Consider the following 12,934-nt stretch of genomic DNA (forward strand, 5'->3'; position numbering starts at 1 on the left):
AAATTAAAAACATAAAAACTTTAAAATTTTGTGGCCACATCGTTCGAAGTACAAAGCACAGACGTCTCTGACGTAACGCGCAAATGCCTTCTTCACTTTCACAACTTCCAGGACAAAAAAAACAATTTAAATGCTAAACAAAAATCAATATTGCTTAGGAATGTTGTGTACAGCAGTCATTACATCGAGACTCAAATCAGTGTGTGTGTGTGTGTGTGTGTGTGTGTGGAGGGGCTGAATGTGTACTTGTTTTTCACAATTAGGTATCTTCTTATGATCTTGGAGAAGCCACTGTGGACGATATCAATGTGACGAGCAGCAGCGGGATCGTAGGATTAACAGAATATTCCAGACGGAGACGCTGTGCTCCGAACAGTCATCAGCAAATGTCGAGCAGAAACGCGGTGGAGACGAGTGGCGACACTCGGGAAGTATCTTTTAAAATCTTTCTGGCCTCCTGGGGAAACGTTTAGCTGCCACAGACACTGAGTGGACGATGACATCCTGGGCCATTGCAGGGTGAAGAGAAGGAAAATGTAAAAAAAAAAAAAAAAGGGCAAATCTACATAGCAAAATTGAGAAGACGCTGAAACTGCTTATTTTCCGAACAAATCACACAACGCTTCCTCGAATAGCCGTCTGCTGCGTGATCTGGGTTTTCTGTGGATATTTTGGATTTTTCATTGTATTTGCTCTTTTAAATGAGATTTGACCAAAAACTATTCACTCTCAGAATATCCAGCTTATTTCCTGGCTCTAATTTATACTTTTAGGATAAAAATCAAAATCCTCGAAATCCAAACTCTTGTGGACTTTTAAGAGAGTGTCCTGAATATCAACAAATCGCAGACGTTCAAATTGTCATCATGCTTTTGCAGGGGGGAAAAAAAAAGATTTTTCAGCTTTTTCTATTTATCAATGGAGATATATAGAGGAAAAGAACTGATCATGAAAATGACTGTTAGTTGCAGCAGTGATTACCTTAACCTAAGGGATCTTTTCCTTCTTAGATCTAGTTTTTGTGCCCAAGTGGCCCAAATACGCCGTCGTGGTGTGTTATAATATGACAGGAAATACTGATACAAATCCTAAAACCCCCTACCCTGCTGTCACTACACCCTGACCCCTGAACCCCGACCCCCCACCCCCCACCCAACACAAAAGCCCTGAGGAAAAACGATAAACGTAAAAAGAGGACAATGAGGAAGCTGAATCAATTGGAATTTCTAAGCGTTTGTCTACATCAATCTTCAAGCAAAATGGCAACGTTGACCGAGGGGGAGGAGGAGCGTGGAATGATTTTTCAGATACAGAAGGAGAGAGAGGAAGAAGAATGACCAGCAAAATCCCTTCCTGGGTTCTGTCCTCCGTGGCAGCCTGACGGCTTAGCGAGTACATGGCCGGCGGTCTAGCGAGAGCAGCGAACCGACTGAAACGCACCGTTTCTATCTCGAAGGTTTAGCAAGAAGCCGGAGGAGCAATGGTGAATAAATCCACTCTCGTTTAATCGCAGTTCATTATTCTATAATCTGGGTTTTACTCATGATTCTTCCAGTTTGTAAGAAAAGCCGTCGGTCCAGTGAGTACAGTTGGTGGTGAGCGGGTCGGGTCGGCGAGTTGTTCCACTAGTTACAGTCATACACAAAGTCATAGTTGCTAGGTTCTTTGGGAATCGGGGGCGGAGCCTCAGGAATCTGGATGTTCTCTAGATCCAAGAGGCGGAGCTTCATCTCCATGGAGAGGAGTGTGTCCATGTCAGATTTGGTGTAATCGCTGGTCATCTCCTTCCCCAACAGAGCGTTCAGACCGTCGGTCCACACGCAATACTGCCGAGAGACCAACATATAAATATTTAGATATTTATTTATAAAAAGAAAAAGAACACATGAATACTTTGAAATATAAACTTAGCTGTCAGACACCCGCTCCGGAGTTAGATAGTAAACTAATAAGAAGACTTGGCGAGTGTATGTGTGTGTGTGTGTGTGTGTGTGTGTGTGTGTGTGTGTGTGTGTGTGTGTGAGACCCGGGAGAATCAACCCAGGCTGTCCTCACAATCAGCATCTCATTCACATTCTTCTCAAGAGACTTAAAAAAAAAAGACTTAAAAAAAAAAAAAACATTCAAATGGGAATGAACTTTGTTTCAAATAAAATAAAAAAATAAAAATACTTGACAGTAAAAAGTTTTATCTTTGCTATAAAAAGGAGCCCAACCAACAAAATATCTATTTTTATTTCTACACCAAACATCCGGCCCTGGAGAGGAATGAAGGCCGTATACTGTACTGGGTAGTCAGTCTCAATCAACTTGTTTTTTACTTGTACTTCATACTTCCACTCCATCACTTGATATATTTAACACCAAAAATTTTCACGTTCCGTTAATGACTTTCCACTATTTTAATTACATTATTTGATTGGGTTTCCATGTGCACATGTATAGATTTAAATAATAATTTGCAGTACTATTTACCAAAAATCTGTCCAAAGATCTAAATTAATTCCATAATACTAACGTGCAGGCATATAAGTTAAAAGAATGAAACCAAACTATGATCTATGGTATATGGTGATAATGTAATGGTCCCCGTATAATGACTACTTTTAATGCCTCAAAGTGAAATGAGCTGATAATTCTTCTGTACTTTATGCTCTTCCTGACTGTAGTACTGTGAGGGAGTAAGTTCACACCGTACACTTCCTATTATTTAGTCTGTCCCAAGCAGGATTGTCAATACCAGCGCAGCCCAGTGAGGTGTTTGTGTACTCTCACTGCCTCCGCTGTCGCGGGTGTGTTCGGTCACTGCCGTGAATCAATGAGCCGGACTGTTTTAAGGCGATATTGGATTTTTTTTTTTTTTTTTTTTTTTTACTGCATTTATTGGATTTTGCAGTGGCGTGAGGAGGCACCGTGAAAGATGCGATCCGCGGGAACAGCAGCGCCATAAATTCACTCTTTGCAAAGATAATGGGTTTTGCTTTTGAGAGGTATTCATTTCTGTGATAATTCCAGGTCGCTCTCTGCAGTAGGGACCGTTCAAGTCCTCCAAACTTTTTTTTTTCCTTCCGCCCCTGCTTTCACACGTTTCCGGCCCGACCGTGTCCATCACGCCTCAAGCGACTGTTTGCTTACCTCGTGCTTGTCGGGAGCGATGAAGTTTAAATATTCGTCTGACTCGTAGAGGACGGAGAAGGCCAGCTCTAACACCTCCTGCAGGGAGGGGGGACAGGAGGAAAAAAAAAGAAAAGGTGAGAACTGAAAATTCATGTTACACAAACATTGTTACATCAGCAAAAACCCATTTGTAGAATTCCTTCACTTATATTGAATAAGTTGGGGTTATCCTGTCCGTGTACAAGGGTGACGATCGGTACTTTCTTCAGCATCCACGCTGGCCTGCTATGAGAATTAAACTGCGGAATTTAAATGCAGTGTGAGGACAAAAAAAAAGGACGCGTGGACCCTGAACACGATCCACTAAACTGTGCGCTTCCCGGCTCACACGAGTGTGTGATTCACGGAGGCAGTGGGTAATTACACAATCAGACGGGGGACTGCGGGGGCGCGGGCGGGAGCTTTGCCGCGTCGGGATTTATCCCACGTCAAGCAGCGCAGGAACAAAGATGCAGCGACACTGAGACGAAAATTATGAGATTCTAAAACAGGCTGTATTACCAGTTAAAAACCAAACCAAACATAATTAACAAAAAAAAACCCAAATCTTATGTAAGAAGAGTTCCATCCGACAAACGTAATACTAAATTTCATTTAAATTTTTATTTATCTTGTTGCTAATAGTAAGGTTGTCAGGGCAAACAAGGGGATTAGATGAAGCATGACGAGCAAGTCAACATAATTTACATTTCTAATGGATTTTTTTTTCATTTACTTCTGGGCAGTGAGTTTACAAAATTCTTGTTGAATCTTAGATCATTTCAAAAAAAGTCATGTGGCTTTTGGTTGTTACTATCTTGCCAACATTTTGGCCATTTCTTGGACATTATCAGGAATATTGCCACAGATCCTCCTGTGCTGCCCAATGGTTGGAACAAAAAGTCATACCAAGTTGTTGGAATGTTATTAGTACGCCAGCAAAGCACATTTCAAGGTGATCTTGCCCGTTTTGTATTTATTTGGTTTGGAAATTCATTCAGTCATTCTCTACAATACTTGTCCTGCAGTCAGGTTCGGGAAAGGCGTGCAGCTGGAGTGGCTGAGAGCCGGGGTTCACCCTGGACCAGCCCATCCCAGCGGTACATTTATAGACACACAGGAGCTATCCTGTGCCTCATGGTGCTGCCGTTCCTTTGAATTTTTTTTTTCAATTTAATTTCTTGCTGATTTTGTGTATAATCCAATCATAGCATAACCAGTCATTTACAGGAGTCTCTTTGGCAAAGCTCAGACACACACACACAGGTTTTAGCACGGATGATGATCCATCAGTTTTAAGAGATAAATGTGGTTTTGGTTGAATAATTATGGTAATAGGGAATATACACTGTGAGAGGAGAATGGCTGGGGATTAATGGCTCCTCACGAGTTTTGGAAATACTGTCTGCCTTGCTTGGCAGCTCACCGTCCAGCCGGACGGAACGACGAATGATGAAATGCGCTCGGGCTCTCATTCACAGGGTGCACTAGACGGCCCCCGATACCCGCGTGAGGTCATTCTCTGGGACCTGCATTTATCCACAGGGTGATAAAGGAGACAGAGCAGAGAGGAGGCGCGCTCCTTTGTCTTCAGGGCTATTTACCCCATATCCAATATATCACGGGAATGTGGGTGGGTGGAGAGGTTTGCAGTGACAAAATGCAGGAGAGGAAGGGTCGATGTTTACACGGATGAGAACAGGGAGGCATCGGACACGGATACGTGCTACTTACGAATTTAAATCGCCGAAGCCAAAAAAAAAAAATATCCGGCTTATCGGCGCCGTCTCCAGCCAAAGGACTATCCTGCTACTTATTTCAGCATGTCGACGGAGCGCCCAAGTGCTCAGATGCCAGTTATTGTTTCATTTCCCCGAGCCAAGTTATGTAACGGATGTCGTGTTATGCAACACTCACGCATGTACTCAAACACACACAGACACACACACACGCACACACACCTTGTTTTGCTTCAGGGCTCCCTTCTCCTTCATGTGAGGACAGTCTTTGCCAGTGATAACAGCCTTGATATCAGCCACGGGCACTGCAGAGAGAGAGGACAGGAGTGACTTCAGCACGCAGCAGCCATGCTGTCTCCCAGATGGTGGCGGCTCATTGCAGCGATTATACTCTCTCTCTCTCGCTAAAACTGATGTTAACACGGACATGAAAAAAGGAAACGGTCCGAGGCAAACTGTGTCTTGTTTGTCACGCCGGTCGGTAAAATCAATGAAAATACAACAAACAAAGGAAAAAAAAAAGGCAGCTCCGCACAACACTCACGTTTGTCCTGTAGGGAGTCGTGGGGCACCTCGCCCTGGGGGCTCTCCTCCAGGTCTCCGTAGTGCAGGACTTTATGATTCGGAGACAGACGACAATACCAGAACTTATCTGGGAAATAAAAAGAAGAGAGCCGGAGGGACACGCGGGAGGAAAGGGAGTTAATGACAGATTTAGAAGAGATTTGATCGAAGTCAAAGGCTGGTGTTGGACATATGGGATCGCATGAGTCATCGGCAGTGGAGGGAACCGGAGCGGCACAAAGTCTGTGTAAAGGCAAACATGGCAGCCTGGAGGGAAATCTACAGATGGGCCTGAGCTGCTCCGCACGAGGGGAGGAGGCTGACGGGCAGTTAAACAGACAGTTGGCCTACATCATTTTAACAATGGTTCAACAACAACATACACTCTCAAATCAAGAGCAAACTAGAAGGGCACACACACGCCCCTGCCAAGGTCAATATTAAATTTAAAAAAAAAAAAAGGTGGGGGTGGGGGGGCTGTTTAAACCGCTGGCCCTGGATATGGGTTTTTCTCCAGCCCGTGCTCCATCCTCCACCGAGTTAATTAAATATCTGGGTTTGCTGCAGGCCTGCAGCCCCACCACAGGCTACAAGGCCATTCCACTGCCATTCCACTTTGGACCACTGAGCATCCTGGTGAAGCTCATAAAATCATTATTTGAGTTGAGGTAGCATTATCAGATACCGAGGCAGTGATTTCAGAGAGAGGAGCTCCAGCTGGGACCACATTTTGCATTTAAACAAGGGAACGCGATTTGTGCTGACTTGATGTGACACCGCTTGAATGAATTTGAACTCCACCTTTCACCGTCCTCACCTCGATGACCTGGTGACTGCTTCATTTTCAAGAGAAAATGGTTCGTCTTATCTCCAGGGACTGAAACTGATTTCTCGGAAGAGATGATTCCGCTTGTTTGGTTTTCAAATGTAATTCTTTCATAAAGAGAATTTCCATTCAGAGAAAGCAGACATATTTGCTTCTCAAGACAATGGAAGGACAAATGATACAACAGATAAGAGGATTTCATTTGGTTTATCTGACTTATTCAAACCAGATCCTCGCGACTTTTGTCCCGAAAAGAAAAGGGGAAAACCTTCTGCCGGACTTCTGCGTATGCAACTACATTTACAAGAAAAAACTCTGAGGGGCGGGAAAGAAAGACACGCTTGCAGATATACATTCGGGTGACACTGCATCGTGCGCAGCGATGTGTCTCAGTGACCGTTTGGTCAAAGATGACGACGAGCAGTTACGTTTGAGAAGAAATCCGGCGAACCACTTTGTCTTAAATAAAAATCCATATTTGCAGACAGTGAGTAATGACGGACAGAGATGCCTGTGGAATGATTCATTTAACGGTGTCAAGGATTGAGAACAATGGGAGCCTGATAATGGAAGAAACCTGTTATTGGGGAGGAAAAGAAAAAGGAAAAAATGGCCTGGAACTTTACTTTTAGGCATGACATCGGGTCACCTTTATCCTCATCACTTTACAATTCGTGCTTTATTTTGATTTTGCTAGTTGGGGGTCTCATTTTTGGCTGAACAACATGTTACGGCGCTGTGTCATGTTTTAGTGGGAGGGTGTCAGTGACAGCCTGGAATAAAGTGACACGTATCCGTGTGATCACGGCGCTGAAGGGTGAATGTAAACAGGTTTTAAAAGATCGTACGTCTTCACTTCTATGATGCTGTGATTATCGCCGAAGCAGACGGCATACACATGGCCAGCCGAGCTGGAGCCACTGGTTCCCCTGTCATTGTGCGTTCGGCCCCAGGGGCCGGGAGACCTTGTTGGCACAGGCCTTCAGTTGATCAGTCCGAAGTTGAATAGCTGAAAATAGACCGTTGGCGGGTCGGCTGGTGGTGCTGGGTGGGGCTGCTCCACGGGGGAGGGGGTTTGATCATCATTGTTCATCTGTATGTACACTTGCATCGGACTAAAAGCGCATATGTTCCTTTTTTCCTGAAGATGGTTCGCCATCTTCCTGGATACCATTTCATACTTGCATTGCCTTAACATTATCTGTTCCCCTGTTTCTCACTTTTGCAGGACATTAACTCTATGAGAATTTTTGGCTGCTTTTATTTTTTACAGTGTTTTTTTTTTTTTTTCCCTCAGCATATTTATTTGACCATAATGAAGCTAGATAATGAAGCCGCTAGATATTAACCCAAAAATTAGAAGTTATGTTATTTTTTGAAAAGAAGCATGAGGAATTATGTGTAATTGTGAAACTGTGATGCTGCGCAGACACGATCATAAAATATAAGTTTTTCTATAAATGTTTATATTTAATTGATCAGGTCGACGGTCCTTTAACAGCATATTTGAATAGAATCAAATCAGACCGTTACTCATGCTGAAGACCGATTCTATGGATTTATGGGATGTAAAAAATACTGTGAGACACCATAAACTGGGGCTCTGAGCATCAAGATATCTACTTTTCTCAAACCACACAGTGTTATAATATCATGAGAGCATTACAAGGATGTGTGTCATGCACAGCATTGAAATGAAAGCGGTTATAGGGTGGCGGTGCAGGGGCAGGCTGGAGCTGCAGAACAAAGACTGGTAGAGGAGAGAGAGGCGAGGAACAGAGCGGGAGGAGAGATGAGAGGGAGAGAGAGTGAGGTGTGTGATGGCAATAATCTGCTCAAGGACAGAGACACAGCGAGGCATAGAAAAAGGTGAGAAGAATGAGAAGTGGTACACGGGGAAGGAGTTTGCGGGAGCTTTGAGGAGAAATGGCACGTCCTTGACTACTTTGAGAGTCCTCCGAGGCAAAGACCGCTCCGGGCGGGAAACGTTTACAGAAGGCGTAACCCCGGATTATAGCGTTTGCGCAAACTGCTTGAGTGGGGACGACTGCGCCTGAATGGTTCCTCTCCTCATGTTTGCGGGAATTCCTTGCAATGAGATTAGAATCTGACAACAACAAACTGGACAGAGGTTCACACTCTCTCCTGAAAAGTCCTTCCGAGCTGTACATTGATAGAATTCCAATATTGTCTTTTTTTTTTTTTTTTTTTACCGCAATAATCGCTTTATTTAATTTGATTTTTTTTTAGGTCTGACAATTCTTTAGCTATTCATTTCATGTAAATAATTCATCAGAAAATAATCAAAAAATTACCTGAATAGAATAATTTTTCCCCAAGAATTTTCATGACGTTTGTGAATTATTACAAGAAGAGGATGATGAAAGTGATCTTGGATGCAAGGGCTGATCTTGTGAATACACGGATGAGAAACGAAATCCCTTGAATATAGTGACATTTATTTTTTCTCTACCTGGATGACAGGGAGCTGTTGATGGGGAGCAGGGAGAGGGTGAGAGAGGGGTGAAGGAAAGTGCAAAGGTGGGCGGGATGGGGGGGATAAGAATTAAGGTATCAGGCCTGGGGGGATTAAACCCTCTATGACTGAGGAGGAGTGAATTAAACGGGTTGAACACCCCCTCCACCCCCCACCCTCTTGTGGAAGTGAGTGTGAAACACGATATTAGATTCAGACACGGCTCTGAGTGAGCCGGCTACTGCTGGGTTTCCATATTTTACCCTTTCTCCACATTACCTCCGCTGACTCCGTGCCTAAGCTTTCCATACATCAGATCAAACGACTGCTGGGAAAAGTGGACGTGATCACCTGCAGCCGCCGCCAAGGGTGCTCAGAACTTTTCCACTAAAGTCAGATTATCATGGGAGGAACACTTTTTTTTTTTTTGTAAAGTTAACTGATGTGAAAGATTCTACTTGTGACAGACTTCACAAATACCACTCTGTGCACTGAGTCCCTAAAACAGAAATAGAAAAAACACTTTCATAGGAGGAAGGGAAACATCAACTTTTAAAGAAAAGTTTGCACGCCATCCCTTTACGAGTGAGCTTTGCTCGATGAATGGTGACCCATTCGGTAGTGAGTCCATCAGAGGGACGGCACACGTGAGATGTTCTTGAAAGTAAGTCGGACTGAGCTGATTTGGACATGTAGAGAGGAGGGAGGGTGAAACTGCCAGGCGGGAGGTCGAGAGGAAGCCTGAAGAGGAGGTTAAGGAAGGAGGGAAAGTGGACATGCAGTCAGTTGGAGTAGGAGATGAGGGTGCAGAGAGAATGTTGAGATGGAGGAAGATGATTTGCCTTGACGACTCCTGAAGGCAACAGCAGAAAGGACAGGCGGAAGAGTGAATGTTAGTCTCCGGGAGCTCTCGGAACACTTGTCAAATACATTCTCTGATAACTTAACATAACGCTGTTGTGACCAGGTTACAAAATTATAATGACACACAGCAATTTATGAACAAAGAAATCAAAAAGCCCGAAGGACTTCCTTGATACCACAGGCAAGTGTGCCTCGGTCAAAAAGGGTTCATCTGAGAAAACAACCTTCAGTTCGACGCGTGATTTCCAGCCAGACACGAATGAAAATAAAGCCAAAGCCACAAAACCGGGAAGCTTATTCTCATCTAGTAAGAACTGCTCTTTTGTCAGGTCTGTAAACAAGCGAACAAACAAAGACCTTGTTAAAACAAGGGGCTCAGGCCCGATCGGCCAGGACAATGTCAAAGGGGCTGATTTCCCGACTGGTTTGTTTGTTTCCCAAACACCCAATTAAAGCTGCGCCCTTCGACACCCAGACTGACACAAGTTAGTCCCAGGAATGATGCTTGTTTACTTCTTAAACTAAAGGCTCCCCGCCGGGACGCAGGGAAAACACTTTGTACGGTGCTCTTTTGCTGCCGTTCTTTTGTTTCCTAACAGCTGTCGTCAGGAACACACGTGTACATTCTTCATTTTGGAATTATGCAAATGTGCGCCGCTGCCCGTGCATGCAGTAGTTTGTCTGTCTCCTGAGACGTGTTTGAGTAAAAGCGACAGTGTGCCACTATGCCTCTGCGTCTGTCTCCGTGAAGAGAGCCGAGGAAATGCTGTGTAAAAAGAATCCGGCGTGAGACCCCCAGCAGTCCGGCCTCATGTTGGATTTTCATCAAAAAATGGGAATGAGGCAGTGGGAGGGGCCGGCGGGAAGGAGGGGGTGTTGAGATCAAATAGACTGAGGGAGAAAAGGATGGAAAAAGATGAAGGATTCTCAGAGAGAGAGAGAGCAAAGGGAGCTATGAATTTCAGACCCTATGTGGTTCGTGTGTGTGTGTGTGTGTGTTTCTCTCACCTTGCCTCCTGCGACTACTGATCTTCCTGAAGCAGGTTCCCTCACACAGTCTGTTCAGCCTCTGCTGTTTGATCAACTCCATGATCTCTGGCTGGATCTTCTCCCTCAGCTCCCTTCAAAAAGACAGAAAGGAACACACACACACGTTTAGTTCAAGGCAATTATTGGAGTCCTTTTTAAACACACCTGTCCAGTGTAGCGAGTGAATTCCCATGTAGGCAACGTGTAACATTCGTTTGACCGTCCAAATCCCCCAAGATTACCACTGTCAGGAGGGGGAGCGCACTGTCACACACACACACACACACACACACACACAGTGTGTGACACAGTGTGCAAACGAGCAGAAATGAGTCTGGTTGTCCTGAGAGTTTGATCAGCTGAAATGCGTGCCGCTCCACCTCCTGCTCCGAGCACTGTCACTTATTCATGCATCTTGATGCGCGTGTCTGTTGCATACGGATGTGTGCGTATCACCACTCGTCATCATGAATTATACAGACGATCTAGCCGAGCGTTGTCACTCCCCCATCTTTCATGCTCCTCCATTATTGCAGGGTCCGCTCTCTGCTCTACAGTAGATTTATTTATTCTTTTCTTTACTCCACTCCAGGCTTATGAAGACACCCCCCCTCCCCAGTGGAAATGTCAGATCACAAAGGTCATTTAACCCAGACCGTCTTCTCAAAATTCAACGTAAATAAAAACGTTGGTGCTGTTGTCACACTGACGTGAGGTGGGACATTTGCTTTGACGTCTTTAAAAGCAACGGCTAGCGGTGGAGCCGCCGCTGATTATTGGAGGGACAGGCGAAGATAGCTTTGCTCAAATGTCAATGGAGGAGACACTGGGGAGGCTGCTTTGGACTCGAAAAGACTGGGAAGACAGAGACAATTTCATTGACAGCTAATATGTCAATGAGATGCCGTCGAATTAAAGAAGGTTCTAGGCGGTATCAAGTGTTCGTATGACACCGCCAAAACACTGGCAAATACAGGTGAAAATGAAATCAGTAAGCAATTTGCTCGAGCCACTTTTCAGAGGGATTGTCGGCGCTCTCCTCCGCAGCTGTCGACCTGACGTTCACTTTGGTTTTATGTTCCAACGCGACGATTCCGCTTTTTCTCGAAAGCAAATGTTTGGCTCCGCTTTGAGACAGGATGACTCAAAATGATATTTCAACATGCTGCTGATGACAGACACCTGGCAGCACAAAGCCGCTTTAAATCTGCCGTCTGGCACGCTCAGCTCATTAGGTTTACAAATCATGACTGTGCCGTATTGATTAAAGGAGGACGCTGCAGTCCGATGCCACTGAAGAGATTTGCCGGTGTGCGATGTTCAGGGCTTTTCAATTGTTTCTCCATGATAAAATCTCCTCATTTCAGTATCCTGTCAAATTTCAATTACTCAGCCTCCACTTATCCCCAGACTGCCAAACACGACGTGCAAGTTTGCAGCTTTTGTCTGGAGGCAGAAGATTCAATCATTCATTCAAATTTAACCTGTAAGATATTTTTTGAGATTCGCTGTGTTTTACACACAAGACTCTCACCAACTCATAAGAAAGTAAAATAAAAAGTTGGCTGTTCTTTTTTTGGCGGTTTCATCTTATTCAACAGCCATTTTAGAATAAACGGGAAAACAAAACAGAGCAAATCTTTGACGGAAACATATCCTTTCTTCCTGTAAAACAAAGTGTGTTCAAAATCAATGTCACCGACCACCAACCAATTTCAAGTCATAATTTGAAAATATCCACCCGTGATGTCTTGTTTTGTTACATGCAGTCACTAAACCAGGCTTCAGCTGGCGCAGCATGGCCTCTCCAAAGCAAAAGCAGATCTTAGCGGTTCCATCTCTGCTCGGGAATCAACGCTGACAGCACCAGAGGGGTTCTGTCCACCTAAGGAAGTGATTGTTTCCTCTTTGCAACGGTGTTTCTTTGATTGGTAACTTCTGCGACTATATTTCGTGTCTTCCGTAGATTTAATTAATTCAGAATCAGTCAAAATTATTAAGCTGTTCAGTGGATTTACTGTGCAACATAGACATAGACACACCTGCTGTCTATGTGACCCGGTCAACTATATCCTCACATCTGAGTAGAAAAGGGAATATCAAAATGTTTATAATTTAATGATTTATGATTTAAAAAGAAAAGTTAAATTATTTGTAGTTAAAAAGGGTGAAATTTTACTTTCTAGACTCAAGTTCTCAGCTGTGGACACATAATTGGTCACAGGTGACAGAAAGAGTACTGATACAAGTGGCGCTCTCATCTTATTGCATTTTGAAGTC

The 12,934-nt window shown here is 44.1% G+C and overlaps 1 protein-coding gene across 11 annotated transcripts in view; it reads right to left on the reverse strand.

Moving 5' to 3' along the window:
- Positions 1–1,486: 1,486 nt before the first annotated feature.
- The window catches only part of elmo1 (engulfment and cell motility 1 (ced-12 homolog, C. elegans)), a 113,412-nt gene continuing 101,964 nt past the window's right edge, over positions 1,487–12,934 (reverse strand). For all 11 annotated transcript variants that reach the window (XM_086177837.1, XM_086177839.1, XM_086177838.1 and 8 more), the window contains 5 exons: positions 10,634–10,746; positions 5,440–5,547; positions 5,118–5,200; positions 3,136–3,213; positions 1,487–1,826 (listed from right to left, as the gene is read on the reverse strand). In XM_086177837.1, coding sequence (XP_086033963.1) covers positions 1,626–1,826; positions 3,136–3,213; positions 5,118–5,200; positions 5,440–5,547; positions 10,634–10,746 — 583 coding nt within the window. In that variant the 3' untranslated portion in view covers positions 1,487–1,625. The remainder of the gene's footprint in view (positions 1,827–3,135; positions 3,214–5,117; positions 5,201–5,439; positions 5,548–10,633; positions 10,747–12,934) is intronic.

This window comes from Fistularia commersonii, chromosome 30 (assembly GCF_037954325.1).
Source record: "Fistularia commersonii isolate RoL2024-O1a breed Wild chromosome 30, RoL_Fcom_v1.0, whole genome shotgun sequence".
NCBI classification, from domain to species: domain Eukaryota; kingdom Metazoa; phylum Chordata; class Actinopteri; order Syngnathiformes; family Fistulariidae; genus Fistularia; species Fistularia commersonii.